The 23,466-nt window shown below is 45.5% G+C and overlaps 4 protein-coding genes across 4 annotated transcripts; 3 read left to right on the forward strand and 1 right to left on the reverse strand.

Moving 5' to 3' along the window:
- Positions 1 to 1,307: 1,307 nt before the first annotated feature.
- On the forward strand, positions 1,308 to 5,862 carry LOC125506937 (malate dehydrogenase, glyoxysomal). The gene is made up of 9 exons (XM_048671644.2): positions 1,308 to 1,569; positions 2,365 to 2,580; positions 3,238 to 3,552; positions 3,653 to 3,742; positions 3,874 to 3,957; positions 4,995 to 5,030; positions 5,123 to 5,212; positions 5,317 to 5,411; positions 5,545 to 5,862. Exons 1-9 carry the CDS (start codon positions 1,492 to 1,494, stop codon positions 5,615 to 5,617), a joined length of 1,077 nt encoding a protein of 358 aa, XP_048527601.2. The 5' UTR covers positions 1,308 to 1,491; the 3' UTR covers positions 5,618 to 5,862.
- Positions 5,863 to 6,190: 328 nt separating this feature from the next.
- On the forward strand, positions 6,191 to 10,528 carry LOC125506936 (enolase). The gene is made up of 17 exons (XM_048671643.2): positions 6,191 to 6,383; positions 7,072 to 7,135; positions 7,293 to 7,357; positions 7,851 to 7,898; positions 7,981 to 8,067; positions 8,162 to 8,242; positions 8,332 to 8,433; positions 8,517 to 8,597; positions 8,679 to 8,753; positions 8,884 to 8,946; positions 9,037 to 9,117; positions 9,199 to 9,393; positions 9,476 to 9,526; positions 9,633 to 9,721; positions 9,813 to 9,864; positions 9,963 to 10,019; positions 10,208 to 10,528. The coding sequence occupies exons 1-17, from the start codon at positions 6,315 to 6,317 to the stop codon at positions 10,286 to 10,288; spliced, it is 1,341 nt and encodes a 446-aa protein (XP_048527600.2). The 5' UTR covers positions 6,191 to 6,314; the 3' UTR covers positions 10,289 to 10,528.
- Positions 10,529 to 12,152: 1,624 nt separating this feature from the next.
- On the forward strand, positions 12,153 to 13,535 carry LOC125555440 (uncharacterized). Its single transcript, XM_048718399.2, has 4 exons — positions 12,153 to 12,329; positions 12,421 to 12,523; positions 12,744 to 12,951; positions 13,143 to 13,535. The coding sequence occupies exons 1-4, from the start codon at positions 12,225 to 12,227 to the stop codon at positions 13,198 to 13,200; spliced, it is 474 nt and encodes a 157-aa protein (XP_048574356.2). The 5' UTR covers positions 12,153 to 12,224; the 3' UTR covers positions 13,201 to 13,535.
- A 2,235-nt stretch (positions 13,536 to 15,770) lies between these two features.
- On the reverse strand, positions 15,771 to 16,508 carry LOC125506628 (histone H2B.1-like). The gene has a single exon (XM_048671415.2). It carries the CDS (start codon positions 16,450 to 16,452, stop codon positions 15,979 to 15,981), a length of 474 nt encoding a protein of 157 aa, XP_048527372.2. The 5' UTR covers positions 16,453 to 16,508; the 3' UTR covers positions 15,771 to 15,978.
- Positions 16,509 to 23,466: the final 6,958 nt, after the last annotated feature.

The following is a 23,466-nucleotide window of genomic DNA, read 5'->3' on the forward strand; positions in this document are numbered from 1 at the left end:
GTGATATAAGGAGTAGTAGAACAACACAACTTCTTATAATAATATTTCTTTCACTCCACTAATAGTATAGTACTAAACTTACACATTTGGCATGCAACTCAAATTGGCCTTTGAGATTTCAAAATTTTAACTGGGCCAAGGTACAAGATTTAGTGGGCCGAGCCCCATAAAATCTAACAACCTTCACTAGATCTCATAGGCAATTTGGATTGCATTGTTCCAATTGTATTGCTTGATATATCAGCAGTTCAGTGGAGACCTATTAAAATTGAGCTTCACCTAGACAAGCAGCTACACTTGTCTACAACTGAACAATGGACTAATGCCTTGAATTGTCTGTCTTGCGCGAAGAAGTTTCACTGAATGTCATTAGTCCATTGTTAGAGGCATTCAGTGACATAGGTGTGTTCTTCAAAGACTGTTGCTGAAGACATAACCCTACGGTATGACCCGCCTGTTCTTGGCCGAGTTATCCGGTGGCGGCTTGAAGAATAAATTCAACAGATAGGCCGCGATGATCAAGAGGCCCAAGGCCTGAAAGGAAACTCACGAAGCAGGCCGGCTCGTGGCCCAGTGCCTGGAGCGTCGGCTCACAGAGAAGGTCCAAGAAGAGGAGCGTTCCCTGACACAGGAGGCAAGACCCACCCCGGAGAGAAGACCTGGTCTGGAATCCGACTTGTAGTAGGAAATATACTAGTTGTAGTTCTACTAGGACTCTACATGTAAGCCGGCCCCTTCAACTCATATAAGGAGGGGCAGGGCACCCCAAAAGGAACAGGTGAGGGGAGACAGACAAGTCTTAGATAAGATCAAAGTAGATGCTCACGGTTATTTGCCGATCTCAAGTGATAAACATGGACCGTGCATTCCTTCTAATCGGGATTTTCATGTACTCTACATGTAATATCATTGTCATGTACTCTAACAGTATACACACATTTTTCTATAAAAGAACAGTGGACACATCTGCGATATCACCGTCAAACATTTAATACTACGATTTGATGGGTAGAATAATCAATTTTCATTATTTCATGACAACGCATAGACATTTAGCTAATGACAACGCACAGACATCTAACAGTATACACACATTTTTCTATAAAAGAACAGTGGACACACCTGTGATATCACCGTCAAACATTTAATACTACGATTTGATGGGTAGAATAATCAATTTTCATTATTTCATGACAACGCGCAGACATTTAGCTAGGGTAATGAAACTTGTAAAATAAATATATTCTCGAAATTTGTATCCATGGGCATCAACGTTACTATCTTTATCCACACGATGATGGAAGCAAAACAAACTTGCACGCATTCCTGAACGAACGGGCGGACAGACAACTTTTGCATCCAGCCCCTCGGCTTTACCCCTTTTCTCCCGCCCTCGCAACCACCTCCCCTCCCCTGTCCTGCCGAGAGTCTCTTCTCTTCTCGTCTCTCGTCGCCTCCCGAGTCTCCGGCGACCACGCCAACTAGACGGCCATGGAGCAAGGCGCCGACTCCGCGGCGGCGAGGCGGATGGCCAGGGTCGCCTCCCACCTCCGCCCGCCCACCTCGCAGGCACGAACCCACAACCACCCCTCCCTCCCTCTGCTCTGTTACTGCCGTCTCAGCTCAGATTTGGTCGGAGCGAGATCCTGCCCAGACCCAGAGGGGGAGCGCCAGTTCTTCCCCTGATTAGCTCTCGCCGCCGCTGCTCCCTCCCCGCAGCGCTTCTGCGCGTAGCTGCTTAGCCTGGCCGCATCCGTTCTTTCCATGATCCTTGTATACTTCGGAATTAGCGATCCATTGACCAGGAATCGACTGTCGAGTAGCCTTGTCTAAATCTGAGTTGAATCTGCAAGGTTCGAGTTGCTGCTTCGGGAAGCCTAATAATAGACACCATCACAGTTCTTGTGTACAGCAAACACTGAAGTAAGGTCCATTGGATTTGGTATTACAGATGCAGCAATTACTAGAAGTAGTATTACAAGCATTAGCAAGTTGATAAACACGCCCGTTTTTACTAGAAAAACATACGATGATGGGATGCAATTTGGAACTACTGCCTGCTATTCTCTGATTCTGGCAGTTGAAACCTTGTATATTTAGTGAGCATCAAGTAGATCTCCTAGCGACTACAATCACGATATCTTATTATGATGCTTTCAGGCCAGTGTTGCTATCTAGCTGTTGGGAAATTTAGAATCATCTGAATTATTCTTAGCTGGTGTTTTTGTCAGACAACTTCCTAAATTTAGCTCTTAAACTTAGTTAAACCTGTGGAACTGTCGTGGTTGGCCAATGCATAAAAGGTATCGTCCACTCCAGAATCAGCTTCTACTAGGCTAAATTTTCTCTTTCCTTATTTTGAAGATGGAGGAGGTGGCCATCTTGAAGGGCTCTGATTGCCGTGCAAAAGGTGCGGCACCAGGGTTCAAGGTCGCAGTCCTGGGTGCATCTGGTGGGATTGGCCAGCCGCTCTCGCTGCTCATGAAGATGAACCCTCTTGTTTCGGTGCTCCATTTATATGATGTTGTCAACACACCTGGTGTCACAGCTGACATTAGCCACATGAACACCGGTGCTGTGGTATGCTCCTTGACCCTGTCTTTATGTCCTGTTTCTGCGAAGTTGCTCACTGAAAATTGATTCTGAAAGGATAATGTAGTTGCATGTTGGTAGACCTCTAGTACAGTTGCTCTCCATGTGATCCGTGTAGGTTTTGTTTAGAGGAAATGAATTACTGAAGGAATGTATGTCTTCTCTACTGTCCTTTTAGCTCGTATGGTAGTTTTTTTTTGCGGGGTAGCAAAGGGATCTCTTCCCCGATTTCCATTAAAGAAACCAATCGAGGTACATACAGTAGAGGTTTGGAAATTAGCATTAGCCAGCTGGTTGTTTCTGTGTTACAATCTTATAATCCATAACTCAGCAAACAAGTAGCCAATTTCCAGTGGCATCATGCATTGTTCTTAAAGTCATGAGATCTCCGAAGAATATATGAAGTGTCTGATCATTCAGTAATAATTGTGGATTTAAATCTGAAAACAATAAATAATGTTGCAAGGAAAACATATAACCTACTTGAATTTTATGTAACAGGCAGATATTTGATTGGCATAATATTAATAGCTGTCCACATATCTTTGTCCGCCCTAGCCTATGCATACAATTATCGCCTGATTCTTGAACCTTAAAGGTTATCTGATCATTGGGTGTAATTATGCTAAGGTATAATTTCTACAGGTGCGTGGCTTCTTGGGTCAGTCACAATTGGAAAGTGCTCTTACTGGAATGGATCTTGTGATCATTCCTGCTGGCATTCCTCGGAAACCTGGGATGACAAGGGATGATTTGTTCAACATCAATGCTGGGATTGTTCGGACTCTTTGTGAGGGAATTGCAAAATGCTGCACAAATGCGATTGTGAATGTGATCAGTAACCCTGTAAATTCTACCGTTCCGATCGCTGCTGAAGTATTTAAAAAAGCTGGAACATATGATCCTAAGCGCCTATTGGGGGTGACAACACTTGATGTAGTGAGAGCCAATACCTTTGTGGTATGTACTTAAAAATTGTTTGCCATATTGCCCAATTATATTGCTAGTTTCTATATGGACAGGTTCTCAAATTCCTATTCCTGTCATTCTCTGTCTACAGGGAGAGGTTCTTGGACTTGACCCCAGAGATGTCAATGTTCCTGTTGTTGGTGGGCATGCAGGAGTTACGATATTACCACTCCTTTCACAGGTTATTAGCACTTGCAGCTGCTTCAAATTTTGAACCATATATGTAGCTGAAAAATTGTTTCCATCTGATGGAACTAGTACTTACTCTGTTCATTTTTTATTTTTCTTCATGGAACTTTGTTGTTTTTGTAGGTGAATCCTCCCTGCTCGTTTACCTCAGAAGAAATTAGTTATCTCACTTCTCGCATACAGAATGGTGGGACAGAAGTAGTTGAGGTATGGTTTCCCTTATCATCTAATGCCATATCTTGTACGCACAGTGGGGGGGATAAAAGTCAATTTAAAAGTTTCTTTTGCAATTGCTCTCTCTGAACAGTGGCTTAGTGACGAAGTAATAGTTTTGTACTCCCTCCGGTCCATAATAAGTGTCACAGTTTTGAACAAAGGTTGAACTAACCTTAGTTCAAAGCTGCGACACTTATTTTGGATCGGAGGGAGAATTAGCTATGAATACTGTATTGCGTCCGATTGCAAGAGCTAGAATGTTCTTACGAATCAAACACATCATTAATCTGAACTCACAGCAGAACTGGGGATCTGCAATAGATTGGAAAAGAAGCAAGGAGAAAGAAAGAAGGCGGAGATAAGTCCAGGGAGGACTGAAATTCTATCTCAATGCCTTTACAGACTTAGTCCTCTCCTTTATGTTGCTGAAAGCTTGGATCGACACTTTGTTCAAACATGACTAACTCAATTGATAACATCCCTCCTGTAGTAGCAGTACAGCTCAAACATTCTTCAGATATCTCTCATTGCATTTGTCTTCAGAGTCCGGCATGCTGGTTTGCAGTTCTTCAGCTTATAGTTAGCAAAGCTGAATAAGATCTGACGAGCTATGTTTTGAGAACATAAGAGTTAGAGCTCAGTAGATGTGAGATGGATATGTGAAATTACCAAATTCCTTGTGTTCTATAATAGACAAAGATGCACATATTAGTTTATTTAAGAGCTTCACAGTGTTGACAACAAAGGTCAATTATCAGGTGCATGTTAACTGTTAAGTTGAGCAGAAACCTTCTTTTACACAATACTTTTACCCATGTAGGGGGGGCCCTGTACTAATTTCTAGTGCTAGTTGCGGACACATGTTCTGGTTTGGTGGCTGCCTGACGGTCAATACATTTTCGTAAGCTGTTGGCTGGCCAGCCAGTGTTTGACCAGTGTTGGTGCTGTGTTGTAGAGGAACCATGACCACTGCTGTAGTACATGTTAATGCAATGACCTTCCTTTCTGACTACCCAAATTCATTTCAGGCGAAAGCAGGAGCAGGATCCGCGACTCTTTCCATGGTTGGTCTCCATGAGCTCATACGTGCATCATCACTGTTCTGTGCATTTTCAAATGATGGATCCAGTAACACTACATTTTTTTTCCTTCTCAGGCCTACGCAGCAGCCAAATTCGCGGACGCGTGCCTGAGAGGGCTGCGCGGCGACGCCGGGATAGTGGAGTGCTCTTACATAGCCTCCCAGGTCACTCTCCCTCTTTCTCTCCTTAGCTCAATTCTTAACTAAACTAATCCTCGCGAAACAGCGGTTCTGATTCGCGAATCTCATTCCGATTCCGCGCCCTGAAGGTGACGGAGCTGCCCTTCTTCGCGTCCAAGGTGCGGCTGGGCCGGTCGGGCGTCGAGGAGGTCCTGCCGCTCGGCCCGCTGAACGAGTTTGAGAGGTCTGCAGCTGAATTTTCATACATAGATAACCTAGGAGGCTGGGAAGGATTATTTGTCTGTGTCGCCCAAACTGCTTTGCCATGCCGAGCTCACCTACGATGCAACGCCCTGTCTTCTCTTTTACGCGTGCAGGGCGGGGCTGGAGAAGGCCAAGGGCGAGCTGGCCGAGAGCATCCACAAGGGCGTCGCCTTCGCCAACAAGTGAAGTGAAGAGAAGAGGAGAGAAATCTTTCGCCGGATGGAACGCTCGAAGCCCCAGCATAGAAATCTGAGATGCCTCTTGCTTCCTCGGAGCAACGGTCGCCGTGTCATTGTCTCATCTCCCTGTAATAAATAACAATGAAAGAAGTGTATTTATACCCGTATATACGACGCGGACAACCCGATGTTTACGGCTGTATAATTGAATAAATAAAACACGGCAGATCTGATGATTGATTATAATAATAATGATGATTAACCCGATAATAAATAAAACACGGCAAAAGTTCAAGTTGGCTCGCTCTCTCTTGTGCCATTCCTTGTTCTCTTGCTGATGATTAACCCGATGTCACCTGGGTCGGCCCAATGGGCAGGCGACACGTGTCCCCATCAGCCTAACCCCTCCTGGTGCGCTCCCCAGACCGCTCTGCGAATCCCACGGCATATTCGCCAGTTGTTCCATCTCCGTGCCCCTTACACGCGGGCCCCGGGGAGGACCGCCCGCCCGGCGGCCCCACCCGCAGCGAGACGCGGCGTCCCGTGTGCTCGTCAGAAACAAGCGGCGGCCCCGTTTGCATCCGCATCGTGGCTATAAGAAAGCAGGGGCCGTCCACCCGTACAGCGAACCCCCACCCCTCTCGCCCTCCTCTCGATTCGATCTCGGCTTCCTCTCCAAGCCACGCGAGACCAGAGCTCCGGCCATGGCCGCCACGATCCAGTCCGTGAAGGCCCGCCAGATCTTCGACAGCCGCGGCAACCCCACCGTCGAGGTACGCACCCGCCCCGCCAATCTCCCCGATCTGTGCACCGTCGGTCCGGCTCGGCTCGATCTGGTAGCGGTAGCGGGTACCGCGCTCGTGCGTGCGTTCGTAGCAGCAGCCGGGCTTCGATTGCGCGGCCGATCTGGTCTGGTTCGCCCGCGGGGCTTGGGCTGGGGTTTCTGCGGAGCAGGGCGTAGGGTTTCTGACGGGCTCCTCTCGTGTGACCGTGACCGAGGGGTTTTGGGTAGGTGAGCAGCCGGTACGATGTAAATTGCCCTCGGCTAGATTTTTATTTTTTTTTGGGCGGGGGGGGTTGGGTCACGCTAGATTCCACTCGAGGTGGTGGTTTGTGCAGTCAGATCCTGTGGCGCGTGCAATTTTCATCTTGCCTGCTTGCCATCCATTTATGGTTGTAACCACGGATCGGTTTGTCGTCATGCTTATGCTCCGCTTGTGCTTGCTGAAAGGCGGAAGCTAGTTGGAAAAGCCGGATTCTCATAGTCCACCTCAAAGGCAACCACAGCCTGCTTACTATCTGCAATGTATAGCTTATGGTCTGGTGTCCATAGTTACGCCCTAGTCTGAAACGCGATGCTCTGGTTTTGCTGTCGGTGGGATATTCTTGTTGATCTGTGCCTGATGGTGCCGTAGTGTGATGTAAGATATGGTTGCTAACTCCATTGTTATTGTGCATCAGGTTGATGTGTGCTGCTCAGATGGAACCTTCGCCAGGGCCGCTGTTCCCAGCGGTGCATCAACTGGTGGGTCATTTTGTTATTATTACATCATCGCTGTTTTCCTTTCAGCCTTATAATCAACTTTTGCCTTGGTTCCTGTCTAGTGAAGGTACACAATGCTCCTGTCATCATTTATTGACTGAATGAAGCTAATCTTGTCTGAATCATCCCTCTTATGTAGGTGTCTATGAAGCTTTGGAGCTGAGGGACGGTGGATCTGACTACTTGGGCAAGGGTGTTTCCAAGGTTTACATTTGTTTCACCGAATTTTATCTTCAGTCTGTAAATCTATGTTGTGGTACTTGGTGATTTAATATGGCTGCTGCTTATATATTCACATTCTGTAAATCTATGCCACAATTCTTATAGCTATTTAATATGACCAAACTTATTTTAACATGCTGCTTTCATCCAAGCAATGTTTCCTGCTGCTGTATAACTTGCTATTTCTATTCTATGCCAGGTTTTATAAAAAAAACGGTAATGTTATGATGTGAACTAAAATATGGTTTATTGTTGCTGCTGGCTGGATTTTTTTTGGGGGGGGGGGAGGTTATAAGTCTCATGCTATATATTTTTCCTTACTAATAATAGACCAACTTAACTGCATTTATGGCCGGATGTTTCACTAGAATAACTGCATCTAGTGGTGGTTTCTACTGCAGTTGACATTATATTACCATTTGCATGCATAATTTGGTTCTTGTGATATTTACATGTTTTTGCTGTTCTGTCACAGGCTGTTAACAATGTTAACTCCATTATTGCACCTGCTTTGGTCGGCAAGGTTAGTTTTGTCTTTGCCCCCCTTTCTCTGTTCATGAGATTTGAGAATGATAATTTATTCATTGCTCTTTTCCCTTCTACAGGACCCTACCGCTCAAACTGAGCTCGACAACTTTATGGTTCAGCAGCTTGATGGAACCAAGAATGAGTGGGGTTGGTGCAAGCAAAAGGTATAGCATATGATGAGTATTACCTTTAGAGAGGGGGTACTATTTTCCATTTGCAGATTCCCTTCTAACAGCTTGATTTCTTTTGTAAATTCAGCTTGGTGCTAATGCAATCCTGGCTGTGTCACTAGCTGTTTGCAAAGCTGGAGCCAGCGTCAAGAAGATTCCACTGTACCAGGTATGCAGCATACTAGTCTCCTCTGATCATTCTTCATGTGTTTGCTTTTAGCTATCCTGTCTTCTAACATGAAATATTCTTCTCTGCAGCACATTGCCAACCTTGCTGGCAACAAGCAATTGGTTTTGCCTGTTCCTGCATTCAATGTCATCAATGGTGGATCCCATGCTGGAAACAAGCTTGCCATGCAGGCAATGCTCTGAACTAAGATTTCCGCATCTTTTGTCATGTTTTCGCACACATGTTACTTATGCCTATACTTGCATCTTTGCAGGAGTTCATGATCCTTCCTACTGGAGCTGCCTCATTCAAGGAGGCAATGAAGATGGGTGTTGAGGTGTACCACAACTTGAAGGTAATTCTTTCATCTTTATCTTTCTATCTATTTTTTATTTTGTAAAAAATAAATTAACTAAACTTCCATTTTCTGTAACAGTCTGTTATCAAGAAGAAGTATGGCCAGGATGCCACCAATGTTGGAGATGAAGGTGGTTTTGCTCCTAACATTCAGGTATTTCCCTGTTCTTGGAGAAGAAGTATGACAGCAGCTGATGACTGTTATGTTTTGATTTATAAAACTACCGTGTTACTATAAATTGCATCTGGCGTGTAATTTGACTTCTTTTTTTTTGATATTATAGGAGAACAAGGAGGGCCTTGAGCTCTTGAAGACCGCAATTGAGAAGGCTGGATACACCGGCAAGGTCTGTCTTCTTGAATTAATCTGTTGTGCACTTCTCAATGAAGTTATAAGTTTGTGACTGAAGGAGATTTGTTGGTTTGGGAAATTCTAGGTTGTCATTGGAATGGATGTTGCTGCTTCAGAGTTCTACAATGACAAGGACAAAACCTATGACCTCAACTTCAAGGAAGAGGTAAGCCCCAATGTTTAATTTCTGCAAATAATTTCTTGTCTTTGCAGGGGCATCTTTTAACATTCCCTTCTCTTGCTGTAGAACAACGATGGTTCCCAGAAGATATCTGGAGATAGCCTGAAGAACGTATACAAGTCATTCGTGAGCGAGTACCCCATTGTGTCGATTGAGGACCCATTTGACCAGGATGACTGGGTGCACTATGCTAAGATGACTGAGGAATGTGGAGTGGAAGTTCAGATTGTTGGTGATGACCTTCTAGTCACCAACCCAACTGTGAGTGATTTGCTCTGTTGAGTAGGTGGTCACTTTCATTTTGTTGCACCACTGCAATTGCTTACATCACTTTGTTGTGCAGAGAGTTGCAAAGGCAATCCAGGAGAAGTCATGCAATGCTCTTCTGCTGAAGGTATTATTCTCTTCAACCAGAAGTTGGTTCTTACTCGTTATTTTCCTGTGATGAGTCTAGTGTGATGTCTTGCACATTCTGATTGTTCATTCTTTCCATGTAATAGGTTAACCAAATTGGATCCGTCACTGAGAGTATCGAGGCCGTGAAGATGTCAAAACACGCTGGCTGGGGTGTCATGACCAGCCACAGGAGGTACTTGATAGGAGATACTTATTACACGACTGTTATCCCTTTGTTTCTCTTGTTACCATCTGTATGCTTATTTTACATCCGCTGTCTGCAGTGGTGAGACCGAGGACACATTCATTGCTGATTTGGCTGTTGGTTTGTCCACGGTATGATTCTATAATCTGCATAGAACTTGCAACGCTCGCTACCTTCTCATTTGGATCGATGGCCGACTGACTGACCAATGTTTCTTCATGTGCAACAGGGTCAGATTAAGACCGGGGCTCCCTGTCGCTCGGAGCGTCTTGCGAAGTACAACCAGGCAAGTAGCTCTCCTGTTTATTCTTGTTCTGCTGAAGCAATCTTCTGATATTATGTTGGCCAACAGGACCTTACAATCAAACAAAAGAAATTTTGCATTTGATGCGTCTCATTTGTGTCTGATATTGATAAGCATTCATTATTTTTTGCGAAAACAAACTAAGAGCTATTTTTCCCCAAATGGAACAGCTTCTGAGGATCGAGGAGGAGCTGGGCGATGCCGCTGTGTACGCTGGCCTCAAGTTCCGCGCACCGGTGGAGCCCTACTAAACGGGGATCTGCATGAGTTTTTGTGAAGAAAATGGGTGTGTTTTAACCTCCGGAATGAACTCTGGTTGAAGCTCTTAGGATTGAGCAATAATGCCGCGCATGTTTTATGTGAACGGAACGGATATGTACCCTCAAACTTGCTCCAATTTTGGTCCTTGTGGATATGTACCTGATTCGGCCTGAACCTTTTGGATGTGTAATACTAGTTTTTGGCGCATCATCTTTGCCTTTCTTGCGTTAGTTTACTCTCTTTGTTGCAGAAAGCATACTTCTGAGAAGTGTTGACCTGTTTTCATCTTTGTTTGGTATTCTCAAAATCTCTTTTTACTTTTAAAGAAACCTGCTTCTGTTGTCACTGATGAGGGGGCTGAATTCACTGATTTGACCATTTTTCTAAACTTAAGCTTTCCTACCGCCGTTGGTTAATGGTGGTAGTCCAAAAGCCCAACATTGTTTCCCCGCAAAAAAAGAAAACCCAACATTGTACTGCTGCAACTCTACCGCCATCGAGTCTGTCGGTAGGTGGTGAGCGTCAGATGCTATAGAAGTGCTAGTTGGAGGAGCGTTGCAAGCCGGGAAGGGAAAGGGCAACGTGCGGGAGTGTTTTTTTTAACATTTTTACTAATGTTTAAGTAGATTTTCGCCGGCGATTGACCAGTAGTTAATGTTTAATTATGTTTAGTTTGGCCGCAATGTTTTGAAATGATTTTTTTGTGGGCACGGGAAAACGAGTCCGCCACTTGCTAGGCGCACCGGCCAATACAAACCAAAAGGCATACACGCTTGTCCGCTGAGCTGACCCAAACGGGCAAAACAAGCGCCTCTTTAGATCGTCGAGTTAGAGTTTTAGAGTTGCTCTTAATGCGGACTCATATAGTCAAGGTTTTCTCTTTCTTTATCTCGGCCCGAATTGTATCCCACTAGTTGTGGTCTTTGATCAATAAAATTGGCTTTATACCCTAAAAAAGCAAAAAAAAAAGACCCCGATAACTGCCACATGTGTGGTATATTCGACATGCGCCTACACACCGTATATGGTGTGAGTAGGAGGCAGCCCATACGGGCTGTGTGTGGGCGGATATTAGAATTGCCCACATGTGTGGATGCGACTACTTCGTGCCACACGCCCAACAAATACTACTCATCTCCACCCCGCGCTTGTGGCGCGAAGCAAAAATGCCCACATGTCCTCGCGCAGCTACTTAGGTACCCCGCGGGATGACGATTTAGTTGCCATCCTGGTTGGCAGATGTAGTTATCCGGGATGACAAGTGTAGTTGTAAAAGCATGACAACTCTATCTGTTTTGGTTAACTATAGTTGCCATGTCTAATTTATGGTAGTTGCCGCGTGTAATCAAACTGTAGTTGCCGTGTGTGATTAACTACTTGCCACATATGGTCAATAAGTAGTTGTCACGTGTGGTCCGACCCTAGTTGCCATGTATTGCTAATCACATTTGTCATGTGTGTTTATCTGGTTGCCACATACGCGCAACTGCAATTGTCGTCTAGCAAATGAACAACAGTTGTCATGTGTGTTTACCTAGTTGCCACATTCGCGTAACTGCAATTGTCATCCACAACGTAGGAGTGCCGTGTGGGCGAAAATCAGTTCGCCCACATGCGCATGAACTAGGTGGTGGTTGTGTGGGCAAAAACTAGTTCGTCCACACAGCGTAGCTGGCAAACAGCGTGGTGCGGACGTGTGAGCAAACTCTCAAACGCCCACACACCAGCCTCGTCCTATGTGGCACACCAAATCCATCTTTTCGTGTCAAGATTCGTGCAAAAGACAGTGAACAACGATCCAAATGTGTGGGCGTTAGTGTTTCTGAAAAATAATAACCCCTTAAAAAAAGCAAAAAATAATAATCCCCCCAAAAAGAAAATAAATAAATAAAAATAAAGGCCCCATCTTCTTCTCCCAACTCCCTCATGGCGCCCCCCGCCGCCGGCGAAACCCCACCCCCGGAGACTGCGGAGAGCAGCGCCAACACCGAGGAGTCGCGGTGGCTCGCGGCCCTCTCCGAGCCAGAGCTCGTCGGTGACGCCTGCTCCTCTTCTTATTCTCTCTCCTATAGCTTCTCTTCCTGACGACAGGTGTTAATGGTGCCACGGCGGTGTTGTGCAGGATCTCCTCATCAGCCTGAAGATGCTGGCCGTGAAGCGGGCGGAGACGGCCGGCCGCCCCCACCTCGCCGACGGGTTCGATCTGCGCACGCTGCGTGCCCTCGGTACTACCTGAACCACTTTCCCAGACACCCATCATATATAGCAACGCTCATCTGTTCCTGCTGTTATCCTCGAATACTCTGGACAAATTGGAGCGACCAAGGGACAAATTTGAATACTAGCCTTTTGAATTTTGATCGGCGTCTTCCATCACATTCACATGTGGCATAACTGCAGCAATCTCTTTGCTGACCAACATGCTATATGCTTGTGCTTTTCCAGGTGTTGTTTTGCTGGAAGATTTGTTCAAAGCACGGTTAGAAGAAACCTCGGCCGACGCATCCGTTCTTGATAGACTCGCGCTGTCGAGGGGCTGTGTCGCGGATGCCGGCGGCGGTAGTAGTAGTGATTCTGAGGTGTTCAGGCGGCGCGGCAAAGATGAGCCAGAGCCGAATAGCGTCAAGAGAAAACAAAAGCAGAGGCGGGATGGGTGAGTCCTTCTGAGTATTTCGTCAGTTTGGCTGATGCAGTGTAGTCTAAATCAGCTCATGCCGATAGTTACTTTGCACCACAAAGTTCCATCCTATGCTGAAACTTGCTGTATATTTTTTTTCCGAAACCTTACTGCTTTTCTTGAGGTTCTGTCGCTATGCAGTTATGGTGTGTTTGTGTATGATGCAGGCGCCATGGAGAGACCGTGCAAAGCAAGAAGAAAAGAAAACTGAGTGAGAGGCGATAACATCGAGAGCAGATTGCGACAATCTTCCAACTGATAGTGATCTAGTGCAAACACCGCCCAGGGATGTCATTGAGTGACAACACTGAAGCTGCTGCTGCTGCTGCTGCTGCTGTTAGTGGTGTAAAGTTTGCTTTTCTTGATCTGAACTTAAAACTTGTTTTGGGAATGCAACCAAGCGAGAAAGGATGTCCATGTAAATCTTTGCGACTTATTCCTGGGAGCTCGTAGCTCGCCCTACATGTCGTGAACTGATGATCATGCCTGCTGTCACTTTGATGCTGTGCCAATGTTAACAGCTGTGGCAACCAGGCCTAGTCTAACACATCTTCGTTTCAGGACTCTCTTAACTGTGCCATGATTTCTTTTCTAGCAGCTGTAGATTGCTGGGAGCATGAGACACTCCCCTCCAGGAAACTGCTTTCGATTAACGAATTACTCACAACTAGGGTGGATTAGCTGCTGGATTCTAATTTGTTTCGTTGCCTAGGCACCAGTTAGTTCGATCATAGCACAACTAAGAATATGATTCCACCTCCTATTCTTGCCAAATAATATTTAATGTCACAAATTCAGTTGCTAGCAACATGATGATATTTTGAGCATCTAATAGCATTGCTAGTAAACCTTACAGCTTTTTTTGGGCAAATGATTACCTCTACTGAGCAATGCCACAGCCTCTCTGGAATGTAGACAATTTGGTTTAGCGTTAGCTGAATCTTTAGTCTCTACAATGCACCAATATCAATTTTTGGATTCTGCAACAAATTAACTGGAATAATTTGCAATGTATATGAGTGTTGATGTTGATTAATTATTCACTGCCAGGATAAGATCCTTTGGCATCTTCTGTTGCAGCAGCTGAAGATGATAATTTCTTTGATTTCTTTTCTTTTTTGTGGGGATCTTATGCACGAAAAGGCCATGTGCTTAACTTTACTTGCATGTTCTTCCACCTAGACTGCTCTACGGGCTGTGTTAAGGTGCCGGTTGGTTGACAATGGTCAGACATTCATAATCTGAATGTGTATACAAGGTATTATGATCCTAGTATGTGATGCAGTTTTTCTTCTAGATGTACTAGTTGAACTCCTTTTCATCAGTATTTGATGTTAAACTAGATTCTTGTGCAGATGGTTACCTCTTCTGAACAATGCTTACATCTGCTCTGGAATGCTGAAAAACTAGTTCACCTTTTTGCTGATTCTTTTTTAATTCTTACAATTTTAGTTGAGTTGCATGACTATATTATATCTTATAAGTAGCTATCTGAATACTTCTGTTAAGTAATGATCTAGAGACTCGCCAGTGATCATGTGACCATTGGATAATGATGACAAGGTGTTAACAAACTGGTGTTACCAATAGGACATCTCACATTTAATTTGCATTTCTTGATGTTTTATAATAGCACATACCATCTCTCCTAAAATTTTAGAGATGACCAACGAATCACAGGTCTTGATCAGTTTGCCCTTCTATACATACAATTTGATCGACTCAGGAACTATCGAGAGGACAGAAACGACAGATGGACAGATAATCAACACAGATCCAAGTTGTTGTTTGCAACCTGCAGGATGCAACCTATCATAGGATTTTGAAAGCGCTTACCAGCTAGTCATGAAGTTCAACAATCTCTGAATTGCTGCGGTGTCTGAAGAGCAGGATGAGAACAAGCTCACCATGTCGTTGCACATCTTGTGACACACCACCTACCAACCCAAACCCAAGATAAAATATATTAAGTCAATAATAATAATAATAATAATAATAATAATAAATGGTGACCAAAATACCACTGTGTTATTACAATTGTTGTTTCCATGCAACTACAGTGCACGATGCGCGCAGATTCAGGCACAGCTATCACAAACCCAACCATTTTACATAATACCACCGTGACAACTCACAAAAGTTATCAGCCCTTGGATTTAAGTGAAGATGGTTCACCTTCTATGTGTACATGACACCAGCAGGTCAGAAGACCATAGCTTCCATGTATAAACCAAATGTGCATCAAAGACGATACAATAAACACCATCTTGTTTATAGCAAGGCAATACAGAAGCATGCCTCCAGCACATCATCTTGTTTAAGGAACACCTTCCGGCAAGAAACAGACAGCTAGTCTAATTTTCTCACACTTGGCATTTTCACAGTAACACAATCATGTACAGCGCCAAGCTGCTTCAGGCTGACCAATTTGACTGATACTGCTTCATAAGCAAAGGAAACTACTCCCTGAAATACTTGTCATCAAAATGAATAAAAAAGGATGTATCTAGATATGTTTTAGTTCTATATACATCCTTTTTTGTTCATTTTGATGACAAGTACATCCTTTTTTGTCCATTTTGATGACAAGTATTTTCGGACGGAGGGAGTACTACCAAAACAAGAACCAGAGATGGCAAGCAAACCATTGGGTTGCTCTTATTGACAATAAATAATCACAGCAGGAAATAAGCCCAGGCGATTGGACAACATTGCACCAGAATCAAGTGATTCTGGAAACTTACATTGCTACGGAAGCACAATCGCATGGCAGAGATCAGTATCACAGTCACAGCTGAAATGGATCACTACTTTTGATATGTCAGTTTACCAAAAGAAAAGAAGCACAAATTCGGCTGTTACAACCAAAGAACCAACAGAGCTTTGGCAATCATTCAGCAATTCCCATCTAGCCAGCAGTAATACCACTTATACTTCCAGATAGCCAGAGTCGACAAGCACCAAGTAAACAGAACCATCTACAGTCGCTACTAGATGTACAATCTAAGAGGAGGTGAACTTGGTGACGGCCTTGGTGCCCTCGGAGACGGCGTGCTTGGCGAGCTCGCCGGGGAGGACGAGGCGGACGGAGGTCTGGATCTCCCGGGACGTGATGGTGGGCTTCTTGTTGTAGCGGGCGAGCTTGGCGGCCTCGCCGGCGAGCTTCTCGAAGATGTCGTTGATGAAGGAGTTCATGATGGACATGGCCTTTGAGGAGATGCCGATGTCGGGGTGCACCTGCTTCAGCACCTTGAAGATGTAGATCTTGTACGTCTCCACGCTCTTCTTGCCCTTCTTCCTGGACTTCTTGTCGCCGCCGCCCTCCTTGCCGGAGGCCTTGCCCTTGCCCGCCGCCGGCAGCCGCTTCTCGGCCTTGGGCTTCTTCCCGGCCGGCGCCTTCTCGGCCTTCTCCGTCGTCGCCTCCTCCTCCGCGGGCTTCTTCGCCGCCGGCTTCTTCTCCGCCGCCTTGGGGGCCATCGCTGCGTCTGGAGCGGGGAGAGGGGAAGCCGCCGGTGCTGCTGCTGGTTGGTTTGGGGGGGGGGGGGGGGGGGGTGGGGGGGGTGGAAGGTGGGAGATTTGGAACGAGATGCTGGGAAAGGAGTTGCGGGGCTGATGTGGGTTTATAGAGGGGGGATGTGAGCGCTGATTGGTGGAGGCGTGGTTGTCCCGGATCCGTGACGTGGGACGGTATGAGGGGTTCGATGCTGTTTGGATGGACGGTCGTGATCTCTGCGGGGCGGATCGTGGTTTTCTCCAAAGTTTTTTCTTTACGAACAGTATGCTTTATTTAATCAAAAAAATGTTGACACAGCGATGTTTAGCACATAAAGTTGAAGTAAACTTGGTAAATAAATCTATGCAGCGTAAATAAATATCCAGTAGTAATAATAGTTTGATGTTTTAGTAGAATGACAACTAAGTAAAAGCGGATGGAAATGCACCAAATGAGTCAAATGACAATGTAGCAATACTGGCAAAAGGAAATTCAAACATGTGCTGGCTGTGTGAGTGAAGGATTTCACATGCCCCGAGTGAAATGTTTTGATAAATTACTAACTTACAATCATACCAAACAAATTATGTCTTTTGGGCTTTTCTACAAAAGCACATGTCCAGATGGTTACACATATAAATAAAGCTATAAGTGATACTCCCTCCATTCGGTAAGTAATTAGAACTAAAACCATGTCACTTATTTCCGAACGGTGATAATATTAAACAGATCATACTTTTCATGACGTCCAAGCGTACCGCCAGAAGATATTATGGAAATGACACAATAAAAAATGTTCCAAAGTAATTTGTGATTAAGTAGCTTACCCCATGGCATTTTTAAGACTGTGATTAGTTATAAGAGATAACAATGGCCAACAACCCGATATAATTACTATGGAATCATTAGCCAGCAAACATATGTGTACATTGGAGACAAGACAGTATATTTGTAGGCCTCTAGATGATGGAGGCTAAAGAGAAGACATTAGTTTATGACTTTATTTATCGATTCCGAGATCAAGTTAACCTAAGACAAATATGGGTCGTGCTTGAACAGAAAATAGAAGATGTTGAGTGAACGTGCTTGCCGAGGGCAAATTGAAGGTTTGACTATGACAAAACAGAAGTTGACATCTTGATGAAATTGCTCAATCAGAGATGCATGTTGTACAAATTTAGGACTGTGATATTTGGCACACGTGTGCTATATAAGCAAAACTGCCACATCTCTATTTCTTTCATTTTAAAGTACCACACGATCCCTTGTCCTTTGACCTCGTCTCCTCCTAAACGACCCCGCAGGTTCACCCGAGAAACCTGCTTCTCCCGGGCATCATGGGCAGCCATCCCCGAGAAAACTGTCACTTCTTCACGTCTACCACATGATTTCTCCTCAGGACAAAGTTACCATGGTATTTGTATGCAAGTTATCAGGCTGTGTTGCATAACTTACCGTGCTATTTACATAGAACATACCAGGTACTATGCTTCAACAACTACACCCCTTCAAAATTACCACTGTATTTTGTACATAAGTTATAAGGTCTTCGATGTGTAAAATACCGCGGTACTTACACATAAGTTAGCAGGGTATATGTACATCAACCTCCCCCGGTCAAAGTTACCATGGGGGATTGTACATGAGTTACCGGGTCTACAGTTCATATATTATCATGGTACTTGCACCTAAAAACTGGGTGTGTTTCGGTAGCTTTTTCCATAGGTCAAAAATTATCACGATGTTTTTGTGTAACTTATCATGCCTATAACACGTGTGCCCCTCATGAGACTAAACATTATGTGACTTCCTCGTGGCACGCCATGTGTTGCGTTCATCCAAGAGGCTCACGCGCAAGGCGAGTGTATGTTTTTAACAACTTTTTTTCCTTTGGTAAAAAAGTTACCATCATGTTTATATTGCAAGTTATCGGTTATGCGATGCTTATATTATCATGTTATTTACACAAAAAATATTGGGGATGTTTTGACCAACTTTTTTCTGGGACAAAAAGTTATCATGGTGATTCTAGGTAACTTATCAAGCCCGTAGTGCTTAAAATATCATGCTATTTACACAAAATTTATGAGGAGTATGTTTCAGCAACAAATCCCCCCCCACAGGTCAAAAATTTATCATGGTGTTTAGTTATCGCAGTGCATATGTTTTCATGCTATTTACACATAAAAATGCCAGTGGAGGGAGGTATACTACCGTGCTATTTACACAGAAGATACCGGAGTATCTTTAAAAAAAATACCCTACGGTCAAAGTTATCATGGTGTTTCTACCTCAGTTATCAGATGTGCGCTGCGTATATTACCATCTCTTTACACATAAATTATCGGGTATCTTTTCACATTTGTCTTTCCAATGGTTAAAGTTACCATGATGTTTGTATCTAAATTATCAGGTCTATGGCATGAATGTTATCGTGCTATTTACAGAAATTACCGGGGGGTGGGTTCAACAAATTTATTCCCAATGATCAAAGTTACCACGATGCTTGAAACAAAAAGTTTTTCAGTGCTAACATATTAAAGACAAAAACATGTCAAAAACAGTATTTCCCTTAACTTGTTCAACAATGAGTGTCATAGGTGAGGTGGTTAGTTCCTTTTGTTGATTACTTGCAGACCAGAGATCAAATCCTAGTACAAGCATTATTTTTTCCGAAAATCGAAAAGGCGCGTGGAGTCATAATTGACAATTAAAATTAGGAAGGCACGAGCGGATGCGTGTGGCAGTTTCGCAATCTGCCACACGGTTGCTATATACATATTTCGATAAATTTAAATGATTGCAAGTTTCTAAAGGAAAACAATGGTAAATGACAAACACAATAAACATAATAGATATCTCATATATGTATTTTTTTGAGGGAATCTCACATATGTTTTGTTGAAGTAGCAGGCGCGGAACAGTATTTCTTACTCACCAATATCTTTGTGCAAAACTTTCATTTTCATGATAGGAGCTCACCACCTATGGTGGAATTTTATTTATATGATGAGCATAAGAAGATGTCACTTCAAGATTTTTGTCGGGTTTGTTTGATCCCTTTCGAGGGCAGCGTAGAGGAACCACATCGTGACGATGTGGATGGGTTTATTGATACCATTACTGTAGGGGAAACGAGGAAGGTTTCCGACCCATGAATTACTAGCATACACTTTTCTGTTCTACGTTACTTTGTTATATTTGCTAGTAGATGCTTAATTGGGCGCGAAAACTGTGAAAACCTGAGTGCCCCTGATATTGTTATTTTGTTCCATGCCTTATTTCGTGATGACACATTTAGTATGGGCGCTATTATTGCTAAGCGGTTAAATCTTAACCGTACTAAGGGCCCCGTCCTTGGAGGCATCTTCGCCTCGCGCCTCGCTGCACACTTTAACATACCTATTAGGCATTATGAGAAGGAAGAGAAGTTGCTGCCTTCTGTTTATTTAGATTATAAAAGTATGGTAGCACATGATTTTATTGTTAAGAATAGGGAAAATGCGCTTAAGTACAAATTAATATTTGGTAAAAATCATCCTGAGACTATTACCCTGCCTGCTCCTTCATTGTTTGATTTATCTGCAGGCAAGTACCTTGTTTCGTTGGAGGCCATTCACACCTACCAGAACCCTACATCAGCTACAGAGCCAGAGCCGGAATCACAATTTGAGCCTCCACGACAGTCTGATTACCAGTGGGATCCGGAGGTGATTGCCAACCAGTGGCAATCCGAGGCTTCTTCACAGTATGACCCCAACTATTACTTTGGATATCCGCCAGGCCAGCCGTGGCCATAGACCAACTTAGGCCAAAAGCCTAATCTTGGGGGAGTACGTATTTCTCACCGACATTACATTCATGTTCACACACTCATTGCTAGTTGTCGGTGCTCATACTTTTTCATTGTATCATCCATGCTAGTTTGTTTTACTTTTTATGCTTTCTTCTTGTGTGTTTAATAAACCTTAAGAAAAACAAAAAAAGTTGTAGCTTTCAGCTAGTTTACTTCTCATGCTGTAGTAGTAATAATTAAAAAGAAAACCCAAAAATATTTCTCGTTCTTCTTTTTCTTGTTGGGAGCTTTCCCATGTAAATAGTTTTATTTCTTTTCTTTCCTTTGGGGGTCGAGAGGAGAAGACCATAATTAAAATGTTAAAGTGGCTCTTATATGCATTATCGTTGATCTGACAAAGAGCCCATATTACCTTGTCTTCTCTCTTGAATTGAATGCTTGCAGATTCCAGCTTAGTCCAATGCACGTGAACTATTATTATTATCCACACTATTCGGTCGTGCAAGTGAAAGGCAATAATGATGATTATATGATGAACTTATTGAGATAAGAAAAGCTGGTATGAACTCAACCTCTCTTGTTTTTGTAAATATGATTAGTTCATCGTTCCTGATTCAGCCTATTATGAATAAACATGTTTGCAATGACAATTAGAGATTATAGTTGCTTATGTCATGCTTAATTATCTAGGAGCTTATAATGGTTTACCTTGCGTGCCAACATTGTCGTGGTATTCTCACGAGGGGCTTGCGAGTCGACAGATGCCACAAGGGCTTAGGGTGAGGGTAAGACTGCTGCTGATAGGACCAGGAGCGGGTATGCGAGTAGCACGCGCTAGTTTACCCAGGTTCGGGGCTCTCCGGAGAGATAATACCCCTACTCCTGCATGTCTGAGTATATATCTGGGGTGTACATCGGGCAGTACAAAGTGCTCCTAGAGCTGTATCCGAGGTCAGTGCCATGGGCATCTGACTTGTATATGTCTCATGTGTGTATGAGCTATCTAGCAAGTGAGCATGAGAGTGCTCCACCGTGAGTGAACATGTATGCATGCGTGAGGGGTGTGTCCATGGGCATGTATAAGTATGAGCCTATGTGTGTCTTCTCCTTTATATAGGAGAGGGTAGCTTAGGATGTAAGCTTGGTAGTGGGCATGGGTGGTGGTAGCGTTGGTTGTAAGCTACCTTGGTAGCTTACAAACCAAGCTATGTAGTGGCATGGGCTAGGCATGGTGCATGTCATGCTTGTCCCCTGGGCACTTTATAGAATAGTGTCAAGGGGACAGGTACACTGTAGATGATGGCGTCGTGGTACGGTTGTCTTGTCCGCGGTATGGCCGTCTCGTCGGGGTCTTGTCGGTGTTGGGTCGAGCTGCAATCGGCGGCCGGCTGGTTGGCGCAGTCGGCAGCCGGCTGGGGAGCCGGGAGGAGCAGCTGGGCAGTCAGACTGAGGGGCTTTGCTAGCCCCGATGTCTTGAAATATTATCTTGCCGTCTTCGGGGTACCCGTGGTCAATTACTCCGTCAGTAGCCCCCAAGCCTCCGGGCAACTTGGCAAAGTTGGGCGGAGGTTTTTTGGCGAGTGTTCATGGAAATGATCATGAAAAAGACAAAGTTAGTCCACGCAGATATATCAAATGTTTACTTTTAGCATTGCAAGTTTTATGCGGAGGGTGCCGACTCGGTTTCGTTCGAGCCCCCTTTAATCTTTTTCATGTTCCCTCCGCTTTTTGGCTTGTGCTCTTGCTCGCCGGACAGCCGCTCTACGGTCTGTGGCTGAGAGTGGGCCGCGAAGTGGAGTGTACAGTACTCAGAGTCTGGGAGCAAATTCGACCGAGCAAATACTTGTAAAGGAAACGACCGGGTCGCCCGATCTGTTTTTCTTCCCGAACGTTTTTCGCGTGGGTGGCCTCCAGCGTTCACTCTTGCTAGTCGGACAGCCGCTCTGTGGTCTATGACTAAGAGTGGGCCTTTGGTACCGGGCATGGTACTAAGCCGTCTGCGGGATCTAACGTCTCAGGCCAAGCGGCCAGCCCCCGGGCCAACTCCGGCTGGCGCCTGGGCAAACAATGATGCTACTGTAATAAAACGCGGAGACAGCCCCCGAGCTTCGCTCGGGGTTATCCGTGCTTGCGTGGTGCAAAAAATATGCGGGTGAGGAGCTCACATTGATTTTCTTGTAGTCGCGGTCGTTGTCGAAGACAGCCGGCACGGCTCGGCGCTCGCGGAGTGCGCCGGCGTACCCGTTGGGTGTAGCCTTCGAGCCTCCGGGTGCTCGAAGGGGGGGGGGTCCCGGCCGGTCAGGCTCGACCGGCCAGGCGGCGAGGCATCTTGCAGCGCCCTTTTTCTTCTTTTTCTCTTCTGCCGGCTGCTGGCAACCGGAACAAACTCTTCTCTTATGTGCAATCTTCCGTGGGGGCGCACCAGCGCACCCACTTGGTGTAGCCCCCGAGATTCGGGCCGACTGCTGAGCAGTCGGGCCGGATCTTCTGGCAGCTACTTTGTCTTCTTTTTCACGGGGGTGCGTCAGCGCACCCGCTGGGTGTAGCCCCCGAGATTCGGGCCGACTGCTGAGCAGTCGGGCCGGGTCTCCCGGTGACTACTTTGTCTTCTTCTTTTTGTCTGCCAGTACAACCAGACAGACACTTCTTCTGCTTCGTTTCTCGGACGCCCACTTTTTTTTCCAGTCAGCCAGCTGGGCACCCGATGTGACTTTTCTCTCTTCAGCCGGCTAGCGGCTTTGACTTTTCTTTTATCTTCTTCACATTGGCTCAACAATCGGCAAGAGCGGGCAGGGAGCCGGCCAGGCCGGCCGGGTGGTGGGTGAAGCCGGGTGGCGGGCGGAGCCGGCCGTCCGGGTGGCGGGAGCTGGCCGCGTAGGCACGGACGGGGAGTCGGCGGCCGGGTGGCGGGACTTGGGCGTCTTGGCGCGGTGTGGACGGCGGCCGGCGCGCTTGAGGCAGCAAGCGCGCGGGAGGCGGCCGGCCCGGCGTGGTGGCGGAGCAGCCGGCCGGGCGCAGGCGGCATGGTGGAGCGGCCTCCCGTGACGAGGCCAGGAGCGGGCGCGCAGCGCGAGGAGGACCCGGCGCTCGGGGCGGGAGGCCGGAGTTGGGCGCAGCTGCGGCCACGAGGAGACCGGGCTCGGGGCCGGCTAGGCGAGAAGGCGGAGCCGGCGCGGAGATCCCGGGGAGGCGGCGCGGGGCC

Source organism: Triticum urartu, chromosome 5A, assembly GCF_056163025.1.
Source record: "Triticum urartu cultivar PI428250 chromosome 5A, HENAU_Tu73, whole genome shotgun sequence".
NCBI lineage: Eukaryota > Viridiplantae > Streptophyta > Magnoliopsida > Poales > Poaceae > Triticum > Triticum urartu.

Coding starts and splice junctions, on each gene's coding strand:
- LOC125555440 (XM_048718399.2), top strand. CDS start 12,225: ATGGCGCCCCCCGCCGCCGGCGAAACCCCACCCCCGGAGACTGCGGAG. Junction 12,330..12,420: donor CCCTCTCCGAGCCAGAGCTC/GTCGGTGACGCC, acceptor GGTGTTGTGCAG/GATCTCCTCATCAGCCTGAA. Junction 12,524..12,743: donor GCGCACGCTGCGTGCCCTCG/GTACTACCTGAA, acceptor GTGCTTTTCCAG/GTGTTGTTTTGCTGGAAGAT.
- LOC125506936 (XM_048671643.2), top strand. CDS start 6,315: ATGGCCGCCACGATCCAGTCCGTGAAGGCCCGCCAGATCTTCGACAGC. Junction 7,899..7,980: donor CACCTGCTTTGGTCGGCAAG/GTTAGTTTTGTC, acceptor TCCCTTCTACAG/GACCCTACCGCTCAAACTGA. Junction 8,754..8,883: donor GTTTTGCTCCTAACATTCAG/GTATTTCCCTGT, acceptor TTGATATTATAG/GAGAACAAGGAGGGCCTTGA.
- LOC125506937 (XM_048671644.2), top strand. CDS start 1,492: ATGGAGCAAGGCGCCGACTCCGCGGCGGCGAGGCGGATGGCCAGGGTC. Junction 5,031..5,122: donor GATCCGCGACTCTTTCCATG/GTTGGTCTCCAT, acceptor TTTCCTTCTCAG/GCCTACGCAGCAGCCAAATT. Junction 5,412..5,544: donor CCGCTGAACGAGTTTGAGAG/GTCTGCAGCTGA, acceptor TTACGCGTGCAG/GGCGGGGCTGGAGAAGGCCA.
- LOC125506628 (XM_048671415.2), bottom strand. CDS start 16,452: ATGGCCCCCAAGGCGGCGGAGAAGAAGCCGGCGGCGAAGAAGCCCGCG.